The 23266-nt window shown below is 44.6% G+C and overlaps 1 protein-coding gene and 1 long non-coding RNA gene across 2 annotated transcripts in view; one reads left to right on the top strand and one right to left on the bottom strand.

Annotated features, from left to right (window-relative positions):
• Positions 1 to 9101, bottom strand: part of LOC134761349 (uncharacterized) — a 99106-nt gene extending 90005 nt beyond the window's left edge. The window contains exon 1 of the long non-coding RNA XR_010139870.1: positions 9008 to 9101. This is a non-coding gene — a long non-coding RNA (uncharacterized LOC134761349). The remainder of the gene's footprint in view (positions 1 to 9007) is intronic.
• A 6615-nt stretch (positions 9102 to 15716) lies between these two features.
• SHISA3 (shisa family member 3) lies at positions 15717 to 20959 on the top strand. The gene is made up of 2 exons (XM_002814707.5): positions 15717 to 16829; positions 19490 to 20959. Exons 1-2 carry the CDS (start codon positions 16553 to 16555, stop codon positions 19927 to 19929), a joined length of 717 nt encoding a protein of 238 aa, XP_002814753.1. The 5' UTR covers positions 15717 to 16552; the 3' UTR covers positions 19930 to 20959.
• Positions 20960 to 23266: the final 2307 nt, after the last annotated feature.

The following is a 23266-nucleotide window of genomic DNA, read 5'->3' on the forward strand; positions in this document are numbered from 1 at the left end:
ATTATTTTTTGAGAAAAATCTATCAACTTGAATTTTTGTATCACATAAGTAAAACAATCGATTGATTAGATATTTCCCATTGTTCTCATTGTGCAGCAGTCTCAGAGTGAATAGACAACTCAGGCGATGGATTTGGACTCTGGAGTCATGAGAACAAGAGCACAGAATCAGTAGATTTGGCTTTATGACCTTGGGCTAGTTACTTATATTCTAAGTCTTCTCGTAGAGTCGATGGTGACAATTAAACAAGTTAACACATAGCAAACACCTACCATAGTATCTAACACAAAGTAGGAACTTAAAAATGATTTAGAAGACTGGCGGAGTGGCTCGCACCTGTAATCCCAGCACTTTGGGAGGCTGAGGAGGGGGGATCACTTGAAGTCTGGAGTTCAAGACCAGCCTAGCCAAATGGTGAAACCTCCTCTCTATTAAAAAAAAAATTAACTGGATGAGGTGGCAGGCGCCTGTAACTCCAGCTACTCAGGAGGCTGAGGCAGGATAATCACTTGAACCCAGGAGGCAGAGGTTGCAGCAAGCAGAGATTGTGCCACTGCACTCCAGCCTGGGCAACAGAGGGAGACTCTGTCTCAAATAATTAAAAAAACCAAAAAAGACTTAGAAAACTTCCACACCAAAGAGTGTAATACACAATTAACTGCCATTTTGTGACCTCTATTTGGAGGGAAATAATTTTTTTTAAAAACCGTAGAAACAACTCGGCTGGATGCAAATTTAAAAAGCAATCACGAGGTTATCGTTAATGAATAAAAACACCAGTGTTCACTAATTATCACCATTTTATATGAAGTTCTTCTAAAAAGAGTGTTTCTTGTATGAATAAGTTATTTTTATTTCTTATAATGAAACCTCTGAGGTCTAGCCATACCATCAAAATGTTAAAATATTTTCATTCAGTTAAATTATGTAATGTGAAAATGAATGATGGCCAGGAGACTGATGGCCAGTGTAATTCTGGTGAGAAATTATGTTGCACACATTGGTTTATTTAGTTAGAATTTTCTTTGGGTAATAAAATTAATGTTATATAAAAATTAGTTGTATCTAACCTCATGTAGACTGCCATAAATGACTCTTGGAAGTTCAACATCCTGAGCAACTGTGACAAATCCCACGGAAGGCAATTTTACAGTAAACCAGGGCTACCCAAGACCTGGTGAGAATGAGTTGTTGTGGATGACTGAAGGCTCCAGATAGCTGATATAAAATAGCAAAACAATGAATACTTTATTTGGATTGGAATATTTTCTAACTGTATCATACATTTCTTTCTTTTCTTTTTTGAGATGGAGTCTCACCCTGTCACCTGGCTGGAGTGCAATGGCACGATCTCAGCTCACTGCAACCTCTGCCTCCCAGGTTCAAGCGATCCTCCTGCCTCAGCCTCCTGAGTAGCTGGGATTACAGGCACGCACCACCACACCCAGCTAATTTTTTGTATCTTTAGTAGAGACAGGGGTTTCACCATATTGGCCAGGCTGGTCTCGAACTCCTGATCTTCTGATCTGCCTGCCTTGGTCTCCCAAAGTGCTGGGATTACAGGCGTGAGCCACTGCGCCCAGCCTATTTTCTTTTCCCTCCCTCCTTTTTTCTTTTCTTTTCTCTTCTTTCTTCTTGCTTTTTTCTTTCTTTCTTTCTTCCTTCCTTCCTTCCTTCTTTCTTTCCTGTCTCTTTCTTTCTTTCTTTCTTTCTTTCTTCCTTCCTTCCTTCCTTCTTTCTTTCCTGTCTCTTTCTTTCTTTCTTTCTTTCTTTCTTTCTTTCTTTCTTTCTTTCTCCTCTATCTCTCTTTCTTTCTTTCTTTCCCTCTCTCTCTCTCTTTCTTTCTTTTTCTTTCTCTTTTTGAGACAGGTCTTGCCCAGCCTCTTTTCTTTTCTCCCCTTCCTTCCCTTTCTTCCTTCCTTCCTTCCTTCCTTCCTTCCTTCCTTCCTTCCTTCCTTCCTTCCTTCCTTCCTTCCCTCCCTCCCTCCCTCCCTCCCTCTCTCTTTCTTTTTTTCTTTCTTTTTCTTTTATGAGACAGGGTCTTGCTCTATCACCTAGGCTGGAGGACAGTGACAGAATCATAGCTCACTGCAGCTTCAACCTCCTGGGCTCAAGGGATCCTTACTCCCTCAGCCTCCCAAGTAGCTGGGACTACAGGCACACACCACCACACTCAGCTGATTTTTTTAATTTTTATTTTTTATGTTTATTTTTGTAGAGACAGGGTCTTACTGTATTGCCTAGGCTGGTCTTGAACTCCTGGGCTCAAGCAATCCTCCTGCCTCAGCCTCCCAAAGTGCTGGGATTACAGGCATAAGCCACTACACCCAACCTATTTTTTTTTAATTATTAGGCAGATCATATATGGATTATAATGCAAGTTTTTCTGGATGACTCATGATGTATCCTTTTTTGGCCTGGATGCTAAGGAATCAGACCTTGATCTTGGTATTTGAATTATTCCCTCCATGTCACTCTGGGTTCACTTTTCTTCTTATGGATTTGCCAAAAGCACAAGACATTAATTCCATTGACTCGTCACAGGGTGTTGTTTTGGCAGCAATACTACCCAGGTCCACAAAGATGGTGGCTAGAGCAGGTCCATCACACACCAACTTCTCCTCTTGCCATTTATCCAGAGTCTGTAATCTGGTCTCTGTGTTCATACAGTGTTCAACCAGAAAAAGAACTCAGGGGACTGGGGAGGGGGCATAAAGAACCATGGTCCTTGTCTTCACCAATTTCTTCTGGTCAGTTGAATGTATTTTGCAAATCTGGAAGGATCTCACTCAAAATGCCCAGGTCACATATTCATTGTTTATCTTAGATGTATGATGCCATTTCTCCTCTAAGTGCTAGCAAGCTGGGTGTGGCGGCGGAGTCAGTATGTTAGAACTGGCCTTGGTTGCTGCCATTGCTACATTAACTTGCATCATAAATGAGTAAGAAGGACAGATAAATGAAAATACCTAAACTTTTAAAAGGGATCTAGGACATGAGTTTGAAAACTGTGGCTTCTGGGCCAGATCCAGCCTGCTACCTGTTTCACATTGCCCACAAGTTATGAATGATTTTTACATTTTTAAATGGTTGAAAAAAACTTCACATAAGAATAATGTTTTGTGGCCAGGCGTGGTGGCTCATGCCTATAATCCCAGCACTTTGGCAGGCTGAGGCGAGTGGATCACTTGAGGTCAGGAGTTCGAGACCAGCCTGGCCAACATGGTGAAACTCTGCATCTACTAAAAATACAAAAAATCAGCTGGGCATGGTGGTGAGCGCCTGTAGTCCCAGCTACTTGGGAGGCTGAGGCAGGATAGTTGTTTGAGCCCGGGAGGCAGAGGTTGCAGTGAGCTGAGCTTGCAATGAGCTGAGCTTGCGCCACTGCACTCTAGCCTGGGTGACAAAGTGAGACTCTGTCTAAAAAAAAAAAAAAAAAAAAAAAAAATTTGTGATAAGTGAAAATTACATGAAATTCAAGTTTCGGTATCCATAAATAAAGTTTTATTGGAACACAGCCATGTCCATTCACTTATGTATCCTCCATGGCTGCTTTCATACCATAACCTCAGAGTTGAGTGATTGTGACAGAGACCATATGGCTGGCAAGGCCTAAAATATTTACTCTTTGGCTTTTTACAGAAAGTTTGCTGACTACTGGTCTAGAAGAATAAATTTTCTTTGTTTTCTGCTTAGAAATTCCTTTTTTGGACTGAGAAGTAGGGCTATTTCCATGCTTATACAGGCTTATCCACTCTTATAAATAATGGTGAACAACTGTCTTCACATCTCATGGTTGAAATACCAAGTATATTTGTGCATGTGTGTGTTTATGTACACAGGCACTAAGTATTTACAATACCTAAGTGTATTTCAATCTGACCATCACATGTGATGATAATTATTAACATAAATTATTCTTGTGAAAGGATAATGTTTATTAAATTAAGTCAAAAATTTTAACAATACAATTTTCATAACCTTCCCCCTATTCAATCAAGGGCATCCACTTGCCTCCAGATGTTTAGAATTTGTTAAAACAGGAAAGAGGAAGAAAAGGTCAATGCTCACGTTTTGGCTACCAATTTGGAATTTCTTTTGTAAGTTCATAGGGAGACAATGGTCTTGAGACTGTTGAACATTTTCTCAATTCCTTAAGCTCTCCTTTATGTATTAAGAGCTATGCCTGTGTGACTTTGGTTTATTAAAAGTGATAGGTAGCATGCCTGTAATCCCAGCACTTTGGGAGGTTGAGGTGGGCAGATCACTTGAGGTCAGGAGTTTGAGACCAGCTTGGCCAACATGGTGAAAACCTGTCTCTACTAAAAATACAAAATTAGCCAGGTGTGGTGGCATGCATCTGTAGTCCCAGCTACTCAGGAGACTGAGGCAGAAGAATCACTTGAACCAGGGAAGCAGAGGTTGCAGTGAGCTGAGATCGTGCCACTGCACTCCAGCCTGAGCTACGGAGACTCCATGTCCAAAAAAAAAGTCATAAGAACTCAGTAAATGATGTCAGGGAAGTTCCTGATCCATGGGAAGAAAAGGGAAAGCCTGTCCCTGTTGGCCCCAGTGGAGTGTGTGGTAAAAGAAGGGGTACAAAGTTAAGAAGCAATTGGTGAGACAAGTGTATTCTGGTTACTTCTTTCCAAGTCCATGTGAGACGGGAGGGTAGCAGAAACTTCATGGTAAGGTCAAAAGCAGAGTGGGGTTTGCCTCTTTCTCTATTTCGGCTCTTGGGGGAGTCAGCCATGATGTGTGGCCCTGCTTGCTGCCAAGTGAGGAAACCAGTTAAAATGTCAGTGAGAGGTGGCCAAGCAGATAAAGAGATTCAACTAGCACTTTGGAACCTGTCTAGGTTTGTGTGGATTGTGGAGGGATTTGAAGGGTTCCTCAAGCTGTATGGGGAAGCAGGGAAGATAGCTGATGTGCCGGCTGGTGGCTTTGCCATGGTGTATTAGTACATTTTCATGCTGCTGATAAAGACATGCCTGAGAATGGGAAGAAAAATAGGTTTAATGGACTCACAGTTCCACATGGCTGGGGAGGCTCACAATCATGGCAGAAGGTGAAAGGCATGTCTCACTTGGCAGCAGACAAGAGAAAAGAGCTTGTGCAGGGAAATCCCCTTTATAAAACCATCAGATCTTGCAAGACTTATTCACTATCATGAGAATGACCCACCCCCGTGATTCAATTACCTCCCACAGGGTCCCTCCTACAACACGTGCGAATTGTGGGAGTTACAATTCAAGATGAGATTTGGGTGGGGACACAGCCAAACCATATCACATAGTGCGGGTGATTTACCCTGTGGTCAATGACCAGGGGTCAACTGCTCATTACAAGCTAGACACGGGTGCAGGGAGGATAGCAATATACACAGCACCCGTGAAAGCCAGAGTGGGGCAGGCTGGGAAGGGAGGGTCATGGGCCCTTTCCAAGCCTAGAAATAAACCAAGTGTTTGCCAGCCACAGACTTCTTCAGTGGACTCCTCCCAGAAACCGGGTCAGACTAGCGCCCCTGCACAGGCAACAGTGAGATCCGGAGAACAGCGATGGCAGTCAGACTCTCTTGCCCTCCCAGGGCGAGGTAAACTACTTCTGTCCCCTACCCCTTACACTCAGGGGTGAAGACCAGGGTGCAAAACAGCCCTCATAAAGAGATGAGTCTCAAACTAACTGAATAAATAATCCAGAGAAGCTCTCTTAAAGTAGAAGAGTCTGATACACTTTTTTTTTTTTTTTTTTTTGAGACAGAGTCTCGCTCTACCGCCAGGCTGGAGTGCAGTGGCGCGATCTCGGCTCATTGTAACCTCCGCCTCACGAGTTAAAGCGATTCTCCTGCCTCAGTCTCCTGAGTAGCTGGGACTACAGGCATGCGCCACCTCCCCCAGCTGATTTTTGTATTTTTAGTAGAGACAGGTTATGTTGGCCAGGATGGTCTCAATCTCTTGACCTTGTGATCCACCCGCCTCAGCCTCCCAAAGTGTTGGGATTACAGGCATGAGCCACTGCGCCCAGCCTGATACACTTTTAATTAACCACTTTAATTCCAAGCATGCGTCCCAACCATCTCTCGTATACTCTAATGCCTAGCAAGAAGGAACAAAATATCAGTAGTAGAAAAAAATTTTTTTTAAAGAACCTATGAATAGTAATATGCTAAATTTTTGACGCTTCTACTCTATTCAAATTTGTCATGCAGTTTTGTTCGAAGCAGTGACTTTCGAATGTTTTGATCATGTCTCTCAGTAAAAAACATATTTTATATCACTACCAACAACATATGTTCATACACATAAAACATCATGAAATCAAATCTACCTTTAATTTGTTGTGTGATGTACTCTCTATTTTCTAGTCTTCTCTAGGTTTGAAAAAATGCCATTTTTGTTCCATTAAATTGATTTCATGACCCATCTGATATGTTGTGGCCTACAGCCTGAAACACACTGCCCCGAAGGCCTAATGAGGTGGATGGAACATCTCATTATACATGATACAGTTCCGGATGCTGTGCTTTCACATCCTTCTGTTTTCATAGCTTCACTGTCCCAACAACTACAGGCAGCAGCCATTTATTAAAGCGCTCTCCATAATATTTATCATAGCAGTCAAGATGCCTTGAGTTATATGTGATCAAAACCCAATCCAAGGCAAGTCGCAGTGGCTCACACCTGTAATTCCAGCACTTTGCGAAGCCAAGGTGGGAGCATCGCTTGAGCTCAGGAGTTTGAGAGCAGCCTGGGCAACATAGCGAGATCCTGTCTCCACGAAAACATTTAAAAATTAGCTAGGTGTGGTGGCATGTGCCTGTGGTTTCAACTACTTTGGAGGCAGAGATGGGAGGATCACTTGAGCCTGGGAGGTAGAAGCTGCAGTGAGCTATGATCGCAACATTGCACTCTAGCTTGGGTGACCCTGTCTCAACAAACAAATAAACAAACAAACAAGCAAAAAAAGAGCCCCTCAAACTCCAATCCAGACTGAATTAAGCTGAAAGTCAGTGTATTGTCTTATGTCATAGGAATGAGCAGCACAATGTTACCTGCAAGTGCAACTGGGTCCAACATTTTAGGTCTCTCTCTTTTGCTTGTCTTGCCTCTGAGTTGGTCTTATTCTCACTTAGGCCTAGTCTACAAGGCAGGGAGCATGTCTTTGACTCCCCCAAGCACACAGTTCATAATGTAGAAGGAGAAGCCCCACCCAACCCCACTGTCCACATAACACATCTTGTGGACAGATGGGCCCAGAGAGATAAGGAATTCTGATCGCTTCAGCAAGATCTCAGGCCCAACCCTTGGCCAGGAGTGAAGCACTGATTGACAGTCCCTCTAAGCCAACACAGAATGGGAGAAAGTCAGGTACTCTTATTAGAATAAGGGAGAGGAATTCTGCTCAGACCAGGAGAAAAATCAAGCAAGATAGATTAGAAAGATAGGTCCTGTATGGCAGATGTAAATCATTCTCTTATCAATAAAGTAACCTAAATTTACAACCGGAGAGTAGGTCAGGCACAGTGGCTCACATCTGTAATCTCAGCACTTTGGAAGGCCAAGGCAGGTAGATTATTTGAGCTCGGGAGTTTGAGACCAGTCTGGGAAATGTGGTAAAACCCTGTTGCCACCAAAAATGCAAAAAATTAGCTGGGCGGGCTTGGTGTTGCGTGCCTGTAGTGCCAGCTACTTGGTAGGCTTACGTGGGAGGATTGCTTGAGCCCGGGAGGTAGAGGTTGCAATGAGCCAAGATGGCACCACTGCACTCCAGCCTGGGTGATGGAGTGAGGCCCTTTTTAGGACGAGGGGAGGGGTGTAGCATATACACTAAAGAGTTACTGAATCTCGGCTAGGTGCAGTGGCTCACGCCTATAATCCCAGCACTTTGGGAGGCTAAGGCAGGTGGATCACCTGAGGTCAGGAGTTCGAGACCAGCCTGACCAACATGGAGAAACCCTATCTCTACTAAAAATACAAAAATTAGCCAGGCATGGTGGTGCATGCCTGTAATCCCAGCTACTCGGGAGGCTGAGGCAGGAGAATCGCTGGAACCCGGGAGGCGGAGGTTGCAGTGAGCTGAGATTGTGCCATGGCACTCCAGCCTGGGTGACAGAGCAAAGCTCTGTCTCAAAAAAAAAAAAAAAAAAAAAAAAAAAAAAGAAGAGTGACTGAATGTCAGTCTTTGACAGGCTTAACTGGAATAACATTGCAGACAGCTACAACTTTGGTTGCTACTTCAGTTCCAATTCAAGTAGAGAAACCAAGAAAGATGCTAAGAACAAGTTTTCTTTTTGTCTTTGATGACAAAAAGTACATTAAAGAAGTACAAAATGAGGCTGATTACAGAATGAGTGGTTGAACAAAATCAGAAGGTGGAAATATGAAGCAGAAAGAATCCTCAAAGTACAATTCTGATGATAGGATGAAGGGCATGCCAGGTGTTAAGCATTTTGAATCGTCATTTATGAAGACAGCACTATTGACCCATTTGCTGTGGGAGGGTATCACGTTGACTTCACTTGCCGCACTGCATAATCTGATTGTATCTATTACATCCAACTTTTCTGGCTGATGTCCTTGAATAACTCACAGCAGGTGTTTGCAAGCCAGGGTCAAGTGTGCATTCTGTACTCCTGATACAGAGGAAACGTCGTTGACCCACAGGAACGGAAATCAAGACCTTTGCCTTACTGGCCCTTTAAGTTACCAACAGAGCTAACCAAACCCAGACTACCTGAGAAGGAGAAAAATTAAAATAAAAGATACCTTTGGCAAGCAATTACGTAACAGCTTTCAAAAAAGAACGCTGCAAAAATGTAAATCATTTCCACATGATTTACAAACTTTAAAGGTGACTTAAAAATTCTCAAAACATTCTGTTATGGCTGGTAAAGGTGAAAAGGGAAGTAAGAAGAGAGAAACAAGACAAGAGCCCTCTGTGTTTTCTTTCTCCTCCATAAAATATTTCCCCCACCAAAAGCACACATGGCCGCTGAGCAGCAACTTACCATTTTTCCAGGGTCAGTTCACTTTTCGTGCTGCTCTAAACCCTGCTGAAAGCCAGCTCCTCGGGGAGCCCCAGGAATGGGGGCTGGCCTCTCTTCAGTCTGCAAGCACTCAGAAGGAAATGCCCCTTGCTGAGAAAGGGGTGGTGTTAGGGGAGAATCCATCTACTGTCAAGGAAATTTCAATTAAATGTGGATGCCAATTAATTTAATTTATATTTCTGCATGAAAAATGTCATTCTATTATACATGCACTGGAAGGATGCCAGGAGCCCATGTTAATAAATTACATCTCTACCGACATAATATGGAATCACAGACTAATCAGATACTTATTAAATGCCCACCTGTGCTTGGGGCTACACCTTGTAGAAATCCAGCTGAAATAAGGTCTGTCCAGTAAGGCCTGTCCTTACACTGTGATCATCTGACACCCACTCTTATCCTCCTCTTCTCCTAGCTTTGGGCATATCGCAGGAGAACAACTGTAAAAATGCATAATCAACATTCAATTGCCAGTCGTTATGAATGGGCATATTTAATGAATAAGGGAATGAATGAAGGGGAACTGTAAATAATCTATTCAAATTGATCAGGGAACAGGTCTACTCTGGTTAGCAGGAAACTTGCCATGATTATTTGATTACAGATTCAAATCAGCTGGTGGTGGGTAATAATAATACCTACCGCTTATGAAGTGCCAACCCTGTGCCACACTTCATGTTTTATTTTGCATCCTTGCTACATGTTTTATTTTGAATCCTTACAATAATCTTTCAAGGTAAGGATTACTCCCTCCCACACCCCTCATTTTAGAGACACAAAAGCTGAAGTGCAGTACCCAGAAATGACCTTGCTCAAGGTCATGTGGTTAGTACGAGGCACACTCTCCTGTCCTGGCCGATTTTCTTTGCATCATACCTCTGTTCTCTAGGACAAGTGTCACTACTCTCTCCATGGGGGATGGGCTGGTGACTGCCTTATTCTGGCAGTGCTGACACACTGGACAGTTCTTCATACACTACAGTTATGATTAAATCACCAGGAGATGACTCTGTAATACCCCTTGCCTGGGAATTCATCCTGCTCTCCTCTGCTGAAGTTCTGTATAGTCGTGAAACGGATGTCACTCAGTTGCAACAAGTTCTCGAGTAGCCACTCATTGTTTTAGCCAGTTATTTATTCAGCATTCACTAAGCACCCACTATGTGCTAGGTCCTAGGATCCAATAAAGTAAAAGGAGGTCAGACTAATGGGGAAGACAGATGCCCTAACACAAAATTGTAATGTGTGTGGTTTAATACTATGGAATTGCTAACGTTCCTTTTGTTGTTTATTCAATCAATCCCTTATACCCTGTTTGAACACCTACAGAGTCTCTATGACATACTGGACAACAGGCCCGTTCTCACATTTTCAAGCCAGGGCAGGAAAAGTCATGAAAGCCACCAGCCTGAGTCTGTTCCTCTGACTTCCTCTTTCTTCCCATACCTGACTTCATCTTGCACTGCAAGGGGCCTCCCCTATATGTGTCTGGGCATCCCAGCCTACGTGTACAAATTTTGAAACACCTCCCACTAGAACCTCTTAAAATCAGGAAGAGGCTTCTGTGTAGCCTAGAAGCAACTGTTGGCCTCTTTGAGTAGGGAGTGCTGGGATCCAGGACCCAGAGAGTGGTACAAAAAGGGAGGGAATGGGCTTTGGGTGGGCACTGCCCTCTGGCTCTATTCATTCTTTCCCCTGTGGCTGCAGACAGGGTAAAGGAAGGCCAAAGGGCCTCAGAGTATGGTCCTCAATGCAGCCACTTGGCATCACCTGGAAACTCATTAGAAATGCAGAATCACAGGCCCCACTGCAGACTTTGTGAGAGTCAGGTCTGCTTTTTTTTTTTTTTTTTTGAGATGGACTCTTGCTCTGTCACCCAGGCTGGAGTGCAGTGGCATGATCTTGGCTCACTGCAACCTCTGCCTCCCGGGTTCAAGCAATTCTCCTTTTTCAGCCTCCTGAGTAGCTGGGGTTACAGGTGCACGCCACCACGCCTGGTCAATTTTTGTATTTTTAGTAGAGACGAGGTTTCACCATGTTGGCCAGGCTGGTCTCAAACTCTTGACCTCAGGTGATCCGCCCGCTTCGGCCTCCCAAAGTGCTGGGATTACAGACGTGAGCCACTGTGCCCGCCCAGATCTGCATTTTACCAAGATTCCCAGGTATTTCATGGCCTTTTGAGAAACACTGCTGTAAGGGCCCTAGCTTAATCCCGTCTTTTGGTAAATGAAGAGACTGAGGCTGCCTGAAACACAGGGCAGGAAGAGGGGCCTGGCCTAGGGCTGGGTTGCCCAGGTCTGAGAGTGTCCTTCTAGGCACCTTGCTATTCTCTAGGGTAAACATGTGCCACAGCAAATTTCAGAGAAAACATCTTTCGAGTAACTCAGATTGAGAGGGGCCTGGAGTAAGAGATTTACAACAAGCGATCCAAGGAAGAGAATTCCATGAAGCCATGGGCAAGGTAATTAAAGGAAAATTAAATTAAAATTTTTTTTCTGAATTAAAGGAAAGTGATAACAAGTCACTGCACAAGCAAACTTGAGGGAGGGTTGAGGAACTCTTGTTTTTCATTTTGTTTCTGAGGCCAATGCAAATGAGCTGGAGTAGAATTTTCCATAGTCCAGTGAATTGCCCTTTTTTGTTTTTGTTTTTGTTTTCTGCATTCCTTTAGCCTTCCTCCTTTTTCCTCAGTATATATCAGTTTCCAAACCTTTCTGATCCATGCGGCCTTTCACTCCCCTGCTTTTGGTTTTCTCAAATCATTCACTCAGCTCCAAAGAATATAAAAAAGATAAGTCAACAGAACAATTTTTTTCTTTTTTATTTTTTTTGAGACAGGGCCTCACTGTTGACCCAAGCTGGAGCGCAGTGGCGCCACCGCTGCACACTGCAGCTTTCACCTCTTGGGTTCAAGTGATCCTCCCACCTCAGCTGCCCGAGTAGCTGGGCCTACAGACATGTGCCGCCATGCCCAGCTAATTATATTTTTATTAGTAGAGATAGGGTCTCACCATGTTGCCCAGGCTGGTCTTGAACTCCTGAGCTCAAGGGATCCTCCCTCCTTGCCCTCCCAAAGTGCTGGGATTATAGGCATGAGTCACCATGTCTGGCCAGAACAAAGTTTAAAAATATGGTCAGCAAATATGTCCTAAGAATATTAAATGCATCGGCCGGGCGCAGTGGCTCACGCCTGTAATCCCAGCACTTTGGGAGGCCGAGACGGGCGGATCACCTGAGGTCAGGAGTTCGAGACCAGCCTGGCCAACATGGTGAAACCCTGTCTCTACTAAAAATACAAAAATTAGCCGGGCATGGTGGTGGGCGCCTGTAGTCCCAGTTACTTGGGAGGCTGAGGCAGGAGAATTGCTTGAACCCGGGAAGTGGGGGTTGCAGTGAGCCGAGATCATGCCATTGCACTCCAGCCTGGGCAACAGAGTAAGACTCCGTCTCCAAAAAAAAAAAAAAAAAAAATGGGACTGTAAACTAGTTCAACCCTTGTGGAAGTCAGTGTGGCGATTCCTCAGGGATCTAGAACTAGAAATTCCATTTGACCCAGCCATCCCATTACTGGGTATATACCCAAAGGACTATAAATCATGCTGCTATAAAGACACATGCACACGTATGTTTATTGCCGCATTATTCACAATAGCAAAGACTTGGAACCAACCCAAATGTCCAACAATGATAGACTGGATTAAGAAAATGTGGCACATCTACACCATGGAATACTATGCAGCCATAAGAAATGATGAGTTCATGTCCTTTGTAGGGACATGAATGAAATTGGAAATCATCATTCTCAGTAAACTATCGCAAGAACAAAAAACCAAACACCGCATATTCTCACTCATAGGTGGGAATTGAACAATGAGAACACATGGACACAGGAAGGGGAACATCACACTTCAGGGACTGTTGTGGGTTGGGGGGAGGGGGGAGGGATAACATTGGGAGATATACCTAATGCTAGATGACGAGTTGGTGGGTGCAGTGCACCAGCATGGCACATGTATACATATGTAACTTACTGCACATTGGGCACATGTACCATAAAACCTAAAGTATAATAATAATAATAATAATAATAATTACAATAAAAGAAAAAAAAAAAAAAGAAAGAAACAAAGAAAAAAAGAGAGTTGCATTTCGTTATGAGTTCCCTTCAGCCAGCTACAGTTATCAACATGTTGCCAGTTGTGTTTCAGTTCCGCCTAGCCCATCTTCTCATCTCTATTGCTCATCTATCTTTTCTTTTTCCTCCTACCCTCCCTCTTTTCTTTCCCTTTCTTTCTCCCTTTCTCTCCTCTCTTTCTTTCTTGCTGGTGTTTATTAAAGCATATTCCAGACATCATGTCATTTAACTCACTTCCTACAGAGTTTCCTTGAGGCAGGGCCATAAGAGAATGTATGTAGGCTGGGGAAATGATCTCTTATGATTATGTTCTTGACCAAAATATGGAATTTGTGTTACTGAGATAAGAAACAACAAAGAATTTCCAAAACCTCTTCATAATACCCCAGATATTGTGGACTTTATTTTCTATCTCTATGTCTTCCCCCTAGAGTCTTTCAGGGGTGTCTATGAGAACTTTTTCATCTTCCTTTACTATTAAACTAGTAACAGAATAACAGAAACTTTGGATGTTTATACATCTAAAAAGCAGTGAATATTCTCTTTCTGTTGGTGAAAAGGATTCTCAGGGCATCAGTTTTGAAGTTAAAATTTGACAATGGAAAGTTTGCAGAGATCTTCTATGACAAGAAAACCAACATATCACTGCCTCCCCCCAGCCCCTCGCCCAGGCAAATCCTGAAGCTGATTGTTGTAATGGTTTTAAAGGCGCTTAGGATGAGAACCTAGATCTGAAGCATGGTGCACAGTTGTTTACTGTCCACACAAGTCAGATCTATGAAGGATCAAGTAATTTGGAGGTTTGGTTACATTCCATTAGTAAATATCATCCAACTAAATTTGGGTAAAATGCCCTCTAAATAAGTCAAGTAGACAGGAGCTTTGAATGAGGGAATTAATTATAGTTGGTGTCTCAAGGAAAAAGAATCCCACTGTAGCATGGAGAATGTAATTAATGGGAGTTAAGTGCCAACAAATCACTCCTTAAAATATTAATGCTATCAAAGAACAGCTGGATAATGAGAGAAACTTGACCCTTGGGGGACCAGCAAAGGTTGCTGCAGCAGCAGCAGAACTTTATGCAGTTATGACGTAATGAAATTCCTCTAAATTTTAACAAAAACTAATATTAAAAGGTGTGGTTCTGGGAAAGTTATTAGCAGTAAACATGTCCTAATTTTTATCATCTGATTATAATCATTATGTCTCATTTTTGCTGTGTTTCTAAGTGACATTTTCCCGTAATTGCTCAGGATATATATACAATTGAAACAACACTCCTAAAAAACAACTAGAGTTAAAAAAAAGAGAAAGTCTGGCAAGAACTTTTTTTTGTAAATAAAAAACCCAGTATCTAAGAAATTTCTGCAAAACAATTTCCCATATGCTTAAACTATTTAACTAAAAAACTGTTTCATTGTTTGTTATGGAAAGCTCCAACTTAATTTGTTTTTACTTAATAGCTTCGTATTGTCCTAAGAAATATGTAAGTCTAAGAGAGCAATAAAGTTAAATATTTACACAGTCCCACTTAACGTGTGAAATGTTGGACACGTATTTTCAGCAGCCATATAACTAAATGCTAATCCCAATACCTAAAATTAGAAATCAGAAGTAATTATTTAATTGGAGTATACTTTAACTTAGATCAAAAAAAAAAAAAAAGAAATCGTTTTAATAGGAGATTTTTAAAAAAGTTTCTCCGGAATCGACTCGGTTCATCAGGAAGCTGCGAGCGTGATAAATGCGTTTGACCGCGCACCTTGTGTCGCTGGAGCTGAGAACACTTTGTTCCTTTTGTTTCACTCAACTTGCCGACATCTAACTCAGGGACACGGGTATGCAGCGTGTTTGACAAATAAGCCGAGATACACCGAACATATTCACACATACCAATAGACGATGATTGGAAGTTCAGGATGTAGTCAAAATAAATGCTTGCGTTTGGCCCAGGTTTCACATAACACCAGTTTCATAAGGCACTTAGGCCGCTAACGGAGCAGTGCCCCTGAAAATAGCCCACAGGGGACACATCATTTAAATAAATGTGTTTCTTTCCCTGAACAGAAGTTCAGTTCTGCTCAATTATCATTAATTTTGCTCCTTTATTTCCTTTGCGGGCGTGAACGGAGAAGTCGTGCTCTTTGAGGTTTTGCGAGATGGCCTTGGCTGGCAGAGGTGACAGGCAATCCTTCACCCGGCGGAAAAAGCGCGAGTGTGTGTGTGTGCTTGTGAAAATGTGCCGTTCCTCCCAGAAAAAGTGGAAACGTAGGTGGAAAGCTCAGCACATGTTGGCGACACCTAAAAACCATGTTCTCGGTCCTGAACCTTCAGAAGCGGTATCCCAGGAACGAGTCTGAGTCTGTGCAACAGGGCACAGATGATTCGACAAACTTCAATGACTGCACCACATTCGTGCATTATATCCATTGAAAAGTAAATCCAGCGTCTCCACTCGCGCGCCCACGTGCGTGGACAAACGCGGGAATTCGGCAGCCCTCAACGTCACTCTGCAGAGATTTCCGGGCTGCGAGAGACTTGGGGTGTGCGGCGGGGGAGGGGAGGGTCTGATATCCTCAGGTTGAGAGTCAAGTCCTGGGGGAGCGGCATGGGCGGGGGTGGCCGGGGAGAGGCGGAGGATGCAGCGCGAACCAGAAAGCGCAGAGGACCCTCGGCTCGCGCCGCACCCGCTGTGATTAGCTCCAGCGGCGCGACCCGGGAGGGCGGACTCTTTCTTAACTCTCATTGTCTCCTCCTCCCTCTTCCTTTTTAACGGACGCCTTGCGGGCAGAGCTGTCAGCAACCCCGCGGCCGTTTGTACTTGGCCGCGGCGGAGCTGACTCCGGCTCCTGTGACAGATAGGGGCGGGGGCTGAGCGGCCGCCTGTCCGGGGTACTCGCACGTGGGGAACAAATTCTTTTCTTCCGGCTCCTCTCGGGACCCGGCGATCGCCACAGGTTGGGACTCTGTGCGGCGCTGGAGTTGGCGGCCCCGGGCGCGATGGCTCCCTTGAGGAGTGGGGAGGGAGGTGGCCGGGGGGTTGGCGCGCCCCTCGCGCGGGGAGCGCTATGAGCCGGGCGAAGGGCGGCAGCGACAGCCCCAGCAACTGCCTCTGCCGGCGCCTCCCGCGGGCCTTCGCCAACTCGCCCCGCGCACCATGCTGACTCCCGGCCTGCGGAACTCGTAGTGCAGCCCCTGTCGCCTCCCCGGCCCCTGCTATCCCACGCAGGACTGGCTTCGGCCGCCAGGGCCAGCCGCTTGCGACGTGTCCCTGGGGAGGCGGAATCGCTGTGCGCCCTAAGCCCGGGCTCAGCCCTTCGCTTTCCAGCTGCGTCCTGCTCCCCGGCCGCCCAGGGAGCCCAGTGGCGATGAGGGCACTGCTGGCGCTTTGCCTTCTCCTTGGCTGGCTGCGCTGGGGCCCGGCGGGCGCCCAGCAGTCCGGAGAGTACTGCCACGGCTGGGTGGACGTACAGGGCAACTATCACGAGGGCTTCCAGTGCCCAGAGGACTTCGACACGCTGGACGCTACCATCTGCTGCGGCTCCTGCGCGCTCCGCTACTGTTGCGCCGCGGCCGACGCCAGGCTGGAGCAGGGCGGCTGCACCAACGACCGCGGCGAACTGGAGCACCCAGGCATCACCGCGCGTAAGTGCGGGGCCCTCGGGGACATATCCCCGGCCCACCTAACGGCGGCGGCTGTATGTGTGCGCGGGAGGATGCACAGACCCAGGAAGGTCTGTGCGCCAAGGGGACGCGGCTGGGTGGGGGGAATCAAGGGATGAGTGGGTGGTCGCGTTTCAGATCATGGTCCTCTATTCATTTGCAGTCCCGCTTCCCGCCACTTGCGGTCTCTGCAGGTCGGCCCAAGGGAAAGTTTGCCAGGGACATTGAGGAGCGCGGGGCTTGTGCCTGGTGGCCCGGGGGAAGACAGCTGGAGCTCCCGGGAGAAGGGTCGTGCGGGTAAAGCCAGGGTAGACTTGGGTTTTGGTGGAGGGGCCGAGGGTGTCCCATTGCGCGCCCTTGTCACTTCGGGAGCTTCGGGAAGTGCCGAATGCAGGGAATCGCGACTCTTGTCGCGCGCTCATTTGCAGCCCTTCAGGGCTAAGAAAACCCAGTCACTTTTTTTTGTCGTATGATAGCGTTTCTAAGCCACGGCCCCGTTCTGCAGACTTCCTTTCAATTCTCTGCATCGAATTACCCTCTCCGGCCCACCCCCTATTGTCACGCCTTTCAGAAATGCCCAGGTCTTCGAGGCGGAGATTTAGAAACAAGGGTCGAAGGGGCTTCCCCGCCCCCTATTCTCACGTCGGAAAACACGGGTCAAATTTCCGCTCACTTCACAGCGGAATAAATCACGACCCCAGCAGAGAAAATTTACACCTTGAAAAAAAGTTTTCCACCTGAATCGGAACATCAGGGAAACGCTTTAGAGCTTGAGGCGAGGGTTTTATGGCCTGGGAAACCGGAGAAGCGGGCGGAGCTGAGAGCCGGTGACACCCCAGGACTCCAGAGAGCCAAGGTCTGGAGCCGGCAAGAGAAGGTCGCCGAGAAAGGGAGGAGAGGCTGGAGAGATCATTAAGGGTTCCCCAACGACCCCTCCCTGCAAACTGATAACCCAGAGGACAGGGGAGTCTGCCCTCCATTAGTGCTTCACTAGAGGGTGAATGTTGGGGGTCAACATTTCCAATCTAGAGGGTTGGGGAAGTAGTTTCTGGAGAAAAGATGCTCAGCTGAAAGTAGGGAAATCTAGGCCGTCCGGGCTTGTTAGAAAAATACAGACTCTTCCCCACAGCTTCACTTGCTCACCCTGGGGACCCAGCTGCCCTCTGGGAGTAAGTGCAATTGCCCAGTCTGCAGCAGGGGCTCCCTCTGCGCTCCCTACTCGGCTCGGATGCCAGAGGACAGCAGAAGGGAGAGGCAGTCTTCATACTCACTGAGTCTGGGATCAGGCAAACCCTGATGGACCTTGGCTCTGTCACTTGCCGGCGGTGTAACTTGGGCAAGTTACTTAACTGCTCTGGACACCTCTTCTCAGTTCTAAAGTGGGCATATTGCTCTCAAAGGAGTTAAATTGTTGGTGACGTGAGAGTGTATGAATGCTGGAGTGCAGGGCTCAGTAAATGGTAGTTACTTACCTTTGCCTTGCCTTACACACTGGTGCTAGTAAACAGGGGAGAATGGGAGGGACACAGAAGAGCTTATGCCTAGTAGCCCACAAATAATTGATAGTTACCTGTTCCGCACTGGCTCTCTCTGTGGGAATGCACAAACTTCTCTGATGTATTTCCACATCTGGAAAATGGAGCTTATCATGTCCATGTCACAGGGTCTCCATGAGACTTTAATCAGATAATGAATAAGAAAGAGCCAGGCACACAGTAGGGACTTAGTCAATGCAGGTTTTCTTTCTTCTACCTGTAAGCTGGAGGCTGTGTCCTAGCACGGCTCTATCCGGGGAGAGACCGGGATAATTGCCCACGGGGATGCCTCTGGGCTTGGAAATTTTATGTCTGCCTTGTAGAGAGAGAAGCAAATTGGAGTTTGCTCTGTTTGAGGGATGCTTTTATAGAAAGTCTGGGCCGTGGACACCAAGAATTGCCTGGTGATCTTTCTAAAGTTCGGTCTGACTTCCCAGACTTGAATGGGAATTGAGAGGCACGGCAGCTGGAGCGGGTATTCCAAATCTTTCCTGGAAAGAAGCAGCCAGAGCTGGCAATTTGTGGTGTATGGTAGGAGACACAGTAGATTGGGGCCCTCTGTGAATTTCTTTATACTGTTCTTTCTGGAGTCTCATAAAATCCTGGGTCTGTGTGTGGAGGGGAATCTCATTTAATAGGCCTGGCTCTCTTTGCTTAGACTGGAGATTCTTGAATGGGAGATGGATTGCCAGCTTAAGAGAGGGGACAAATCTCTTACTGCTCCCCGTGATCAAACTACTAAAACCTGCATTTAAACCTAGAATTATTTTAAACCCTAAAACTCACCCTTTCCCTCCAGTGCCTGAACAGGAGAACAGATTCCTTTTTTTTTTTTCTGACTTCCAGATGTGCAATATGATGGTTAATTGCTAACAGAGGCTACGGTATCCGTTTGCTTCCTCCCTGCTAGGAGTAGCGAGAATATTCCATCATCACGGTTTGCATTGCATTTTGGAGGTTACCATTAACAAGCTCTGAAAAACTGAGCTGACAACAGTGATAGTAACTGAGTCTCCCACCTCTCTCAACCCTCAGCTGCCCAAGCAGAGTTCAGAATCTGGGAGATCCTCATCTGAGCATCTGTTTGTGTCTGTTTTTGCCTTTTAGAGCCTGTCTACGTCCCCTTTCTCATCGTCGGCTCCATCTTCATTGCGTTCATCATCCTGGGCTCTGTAGTGGCTATTTATTGTTGCACCTGTTTGAGACCCAAGGAGCCCTCGCAGCAGCCAATCCGCTTCTCACTCCGCAGCTATCAGACAGAGACCCTGCCCATGATCCTGACCTCCACCAGCCCCAGGGCACCCTCCCGGCACTCCAGCACAGCCACGAGCTCCAGCTCCACAGGCGGCTCCATCCGCAGGTTCTCCTTTGCCAGGGCTGAGCCTGGCTGCCTGGTGCCCTCACCGCCCCCGCCATACACCACGAGCCACTCAATCCACCTGGCTCAGCCATCTGGTTTCCTGGTGTCACCCCAGTATTTCGCTTACCCCCTCCAGCAGGAGCCCCCGCTGGCTGGGAAGAGCTGTCCAGACTTCAGTTCCAGTTGACACGCCCAGGCCATGAATCCACAACTCACTCAGATGGCAGACAGGTGGAGCCCTGCTGCCATTGCCACATGCAATTCTGAGAAAATTTCCCTTGTAACTGATTAGTGTCATGGAGGAGCATGCTAGGAAAACACAGCACCTTCTGATTTGAAAGTTCCTGGCTCCAATCACAGAAAGGCTAAACCAGAGAACTGTTTTCTGGTTTTGCAAACATGTGATCATTACATTTCAATTTATGCTACTTTTATTCAAAATATGCAGCAGTTTGACTTTAAGGTTGCAAACTGGCTGAAAATGTTTTACTGGACATTCAGCTATATTGCTTAGAAAAGGGCTACATGTTTCTTTTTCATATAAGTTGTTCATTGAGTTATGATAGAAATATATTCATAAATAAGCAAAGAAAAATACCTAATTGTAATTATCAAAGGTTCACTTAAAAAATTAACTATTAGGTAAACTTAAGGGGGCAGTGAACAATCTATTTATGATTTCGGGATTAACCTAACCATGAATAATATTAGCATAATGAGAACATTTACTTTTTAAATAAATAACTAAATTTTGTTTACAATATGAGTTTTTCCAGAATACAGGGTTTCAATAATCACATGAGGAATTTGAAGTTTTAAATATATACTCAGACATTCATTGTAACACAGTCTATGTAAAATCATTTCCCCCACTCACTGGAGGGAGTATTTATTACAGACTTTTTGTTCAGCAACGTTTAGTGTTTCAGTGAAAGTTGGACAGTTGGGGCTTAAAACATTTATTTGTAAAATGAACTATGTACAAATGTAAATATTTGTAATTTAATGTATTTACCACATTGACTGTACTAATTATTTAGTAGTCATACTGTAATTTTTATGTTAATAATAACTGTGGAGTTCAAAGTCTAGCTATTGGTATAATCATCTAATATTATATATATCTCCAGTGCCACTGAATTTTATGTCTGATGACTATATATTTGGGCATATATCTTGTTGGATTAGAATAAATAAAATACTTTATGTTTTCATGAACTCTATTGAAATTTTAAAGTGATTCATTTTTATCTCTTTAGCGATGTTTTTGCTATTCAATAAAAGGAAATGTCTTTAACACATACTTCATATTTGAAAATTAAAAAACATTCCATATCAGGGCTCGTGAAAGCAGCAAAGGAAGTGAATTTTTATGGAGGTCTCAGTCTACAGCCCTCCGATGTGTTTGGCCTGTAGAGAATTCATCATTGGGACTTTTCTTATAAGAATCTGGATTTCTGGCTTCTTGTGACATAGAGGATGTGGCACCAGGGGTCCTGCACTGCCTTGGGGTCAGGTCAGTCCTCTTCAGACAGGACACCTGCCATTTGCCAGCCTCCTACCTGGTCTCCCCACCTGGCCCATCTATTTTTGCTATGCTACCTACCTGGCCCCTGCAGGTGTGGTTTGAAAGCCCAGATTTATAGGAATTCATACTATCATATGTCACTCTCAGTTTTCAAACACAACTAGTTATAGGCAGAATTCTGTCCTAAGAGAGTTGTTTGGCCTTGTCTCTTCGTTTTCTAGTTAAAGAAACAAGTTCAAAGACATTAGGCCTCTCCTCAGTCTAAAGGCAGAGGGGCTCTGACTTCTAGTCTCCTGCTTTATCTAAAAGCGGCCTGACTCCCAGGTATCCCAAATTGTTCAAAATAATTAAGGAAAGAAACAGCTGCATGTAAAAGGATGAACATTTATACACATGCTCTTGGGTGCACTCCTATACCTTAGACTAGTTTTATTTATGTTTGTGGTATATTGGTCCTTTTAATGGTTTTAAGGTTACCTTATTAAAGCTCTTATTATGAGCCAAGCATTAAGTATTAGTATGTATTAACTTATTTTATGCTCTAAACAACCCCAACAGAAAAGTATTACAAGTCCTATTTTAAAGATTTGAAAGCTGAGGCACAAAGGAATGAAGCAACTTGCCCAAGGTCCTGCAGCTAGTCTGTACTGGAGTTGATATGCATAAACAAACATCTGAACAGCAGCGGAAGACCTGCTTTGAGATTTTGATGGTTCTGTGCACAAAATTCATCGGAGATTTTAAGAGCATAAGCCTAAGGTTCAAAGGCAGTGATTCTCAGCCCTGTTGGACCCCAGAATGAGCTCTCCTTAGAACAAATATTTTGTGACATCCCTTTATCAGTCCTAAAATGAAATTTATAGATAACTCACTACACACATAATTTTTAAAAAGCAATACAATGCCCCAATGGTAAATAGAAAGAAGAAAGAAAGGGAAGTAACTTATTTCTAAATGTAAAGGTTTGGGCAGACTTAAAAAAGACAGATGCTAACCCCTTATTCAAAATCACCATGATGTGACAGCTTCAAATCCAGACGGATGCAGTTGGTAATTCTGGCAACTCAAATAAACACAATCTCACTGATGTCGTTAATGTGATTTCTCCCAGCAAAGCTTGATCATCCTTTGATTTGCACAGTGGCTGTATATCTGAAGAATTCAGTGTATACTAGGACAGTGCAACAAATATGGTAAAATGGGATTACGTTGTTTTTTCACCAGTAGTAATGGTGGACATTCCAAAGTCATGCCAACGGACATCAAATCTTTGTTGTGCGGGCTGCTTCCATGCATTGTAGGATCTTGGTTACAACTGAGTCCCCCTCAGTGAATGCCAGTAGCACATCCACCTCCGCTCCAACACTCTAATGCCAAAGATTCCCCCATGCAATTCCACCACATCCCCTAGAGGGTGGAACTGTCCCCACTGAATACCATCTAGTTGCCAGATTTCTCTAGTAGCTGTACTTTTATTTGTCATCCCTTTGGAGAACAGTTTATGTCCATTAGACAAGTTAATGCTAAGGAATTCATAGAGAGTTCACATCTGCAAATTTCCCTTCCTGAGGAGGATGCCCCAGTCAATTTAACTGGCCATAAATTGTTTAAAATTAGAGAGATGTTGTGTACCTCATTGCAATATGGCATTCAGTGATACTAGATCAAATCATATCACCAAGTAATTAGTGATATGCAGTACATGCCTTTGACCTTCTCTCTGGAAGCTATGTAGCTGATATTATTATTCACAATTTTAGGTAAAAAGCCTATCCTGTGGCAGATTTCTAGATATTGTCCCATTCAACAATTCTTTGCTGAACACCACTTATGGGTCAGGTGCTGAGTGAGATGAATAAAAGATGATTAAAATGCACTTCCAACTCAAGGAGCCACTATCTACTATAGGCTCCAGCATCATGACAAAGACAAATACTTGTGATAAAATGTTATAGATGCTTTATAAAAGAAGCATGTTATCTTTTTCTGCTCTTTG

This window comes from Pongo abelii, chromosome 3 (genome assembly GCF_028885655.2).
Source record: "Pongo abelii isolate AG06213 chromosome 3, NHGRI_mPonAbe1-v2.0_pri, whole genome shotgun sequence".
Taxonomy (NCBI): Eukaryota; Metazoa; Chordata; class Mammalia; order Primates; family Hominidae; genus Pongo; species Pongo abelii.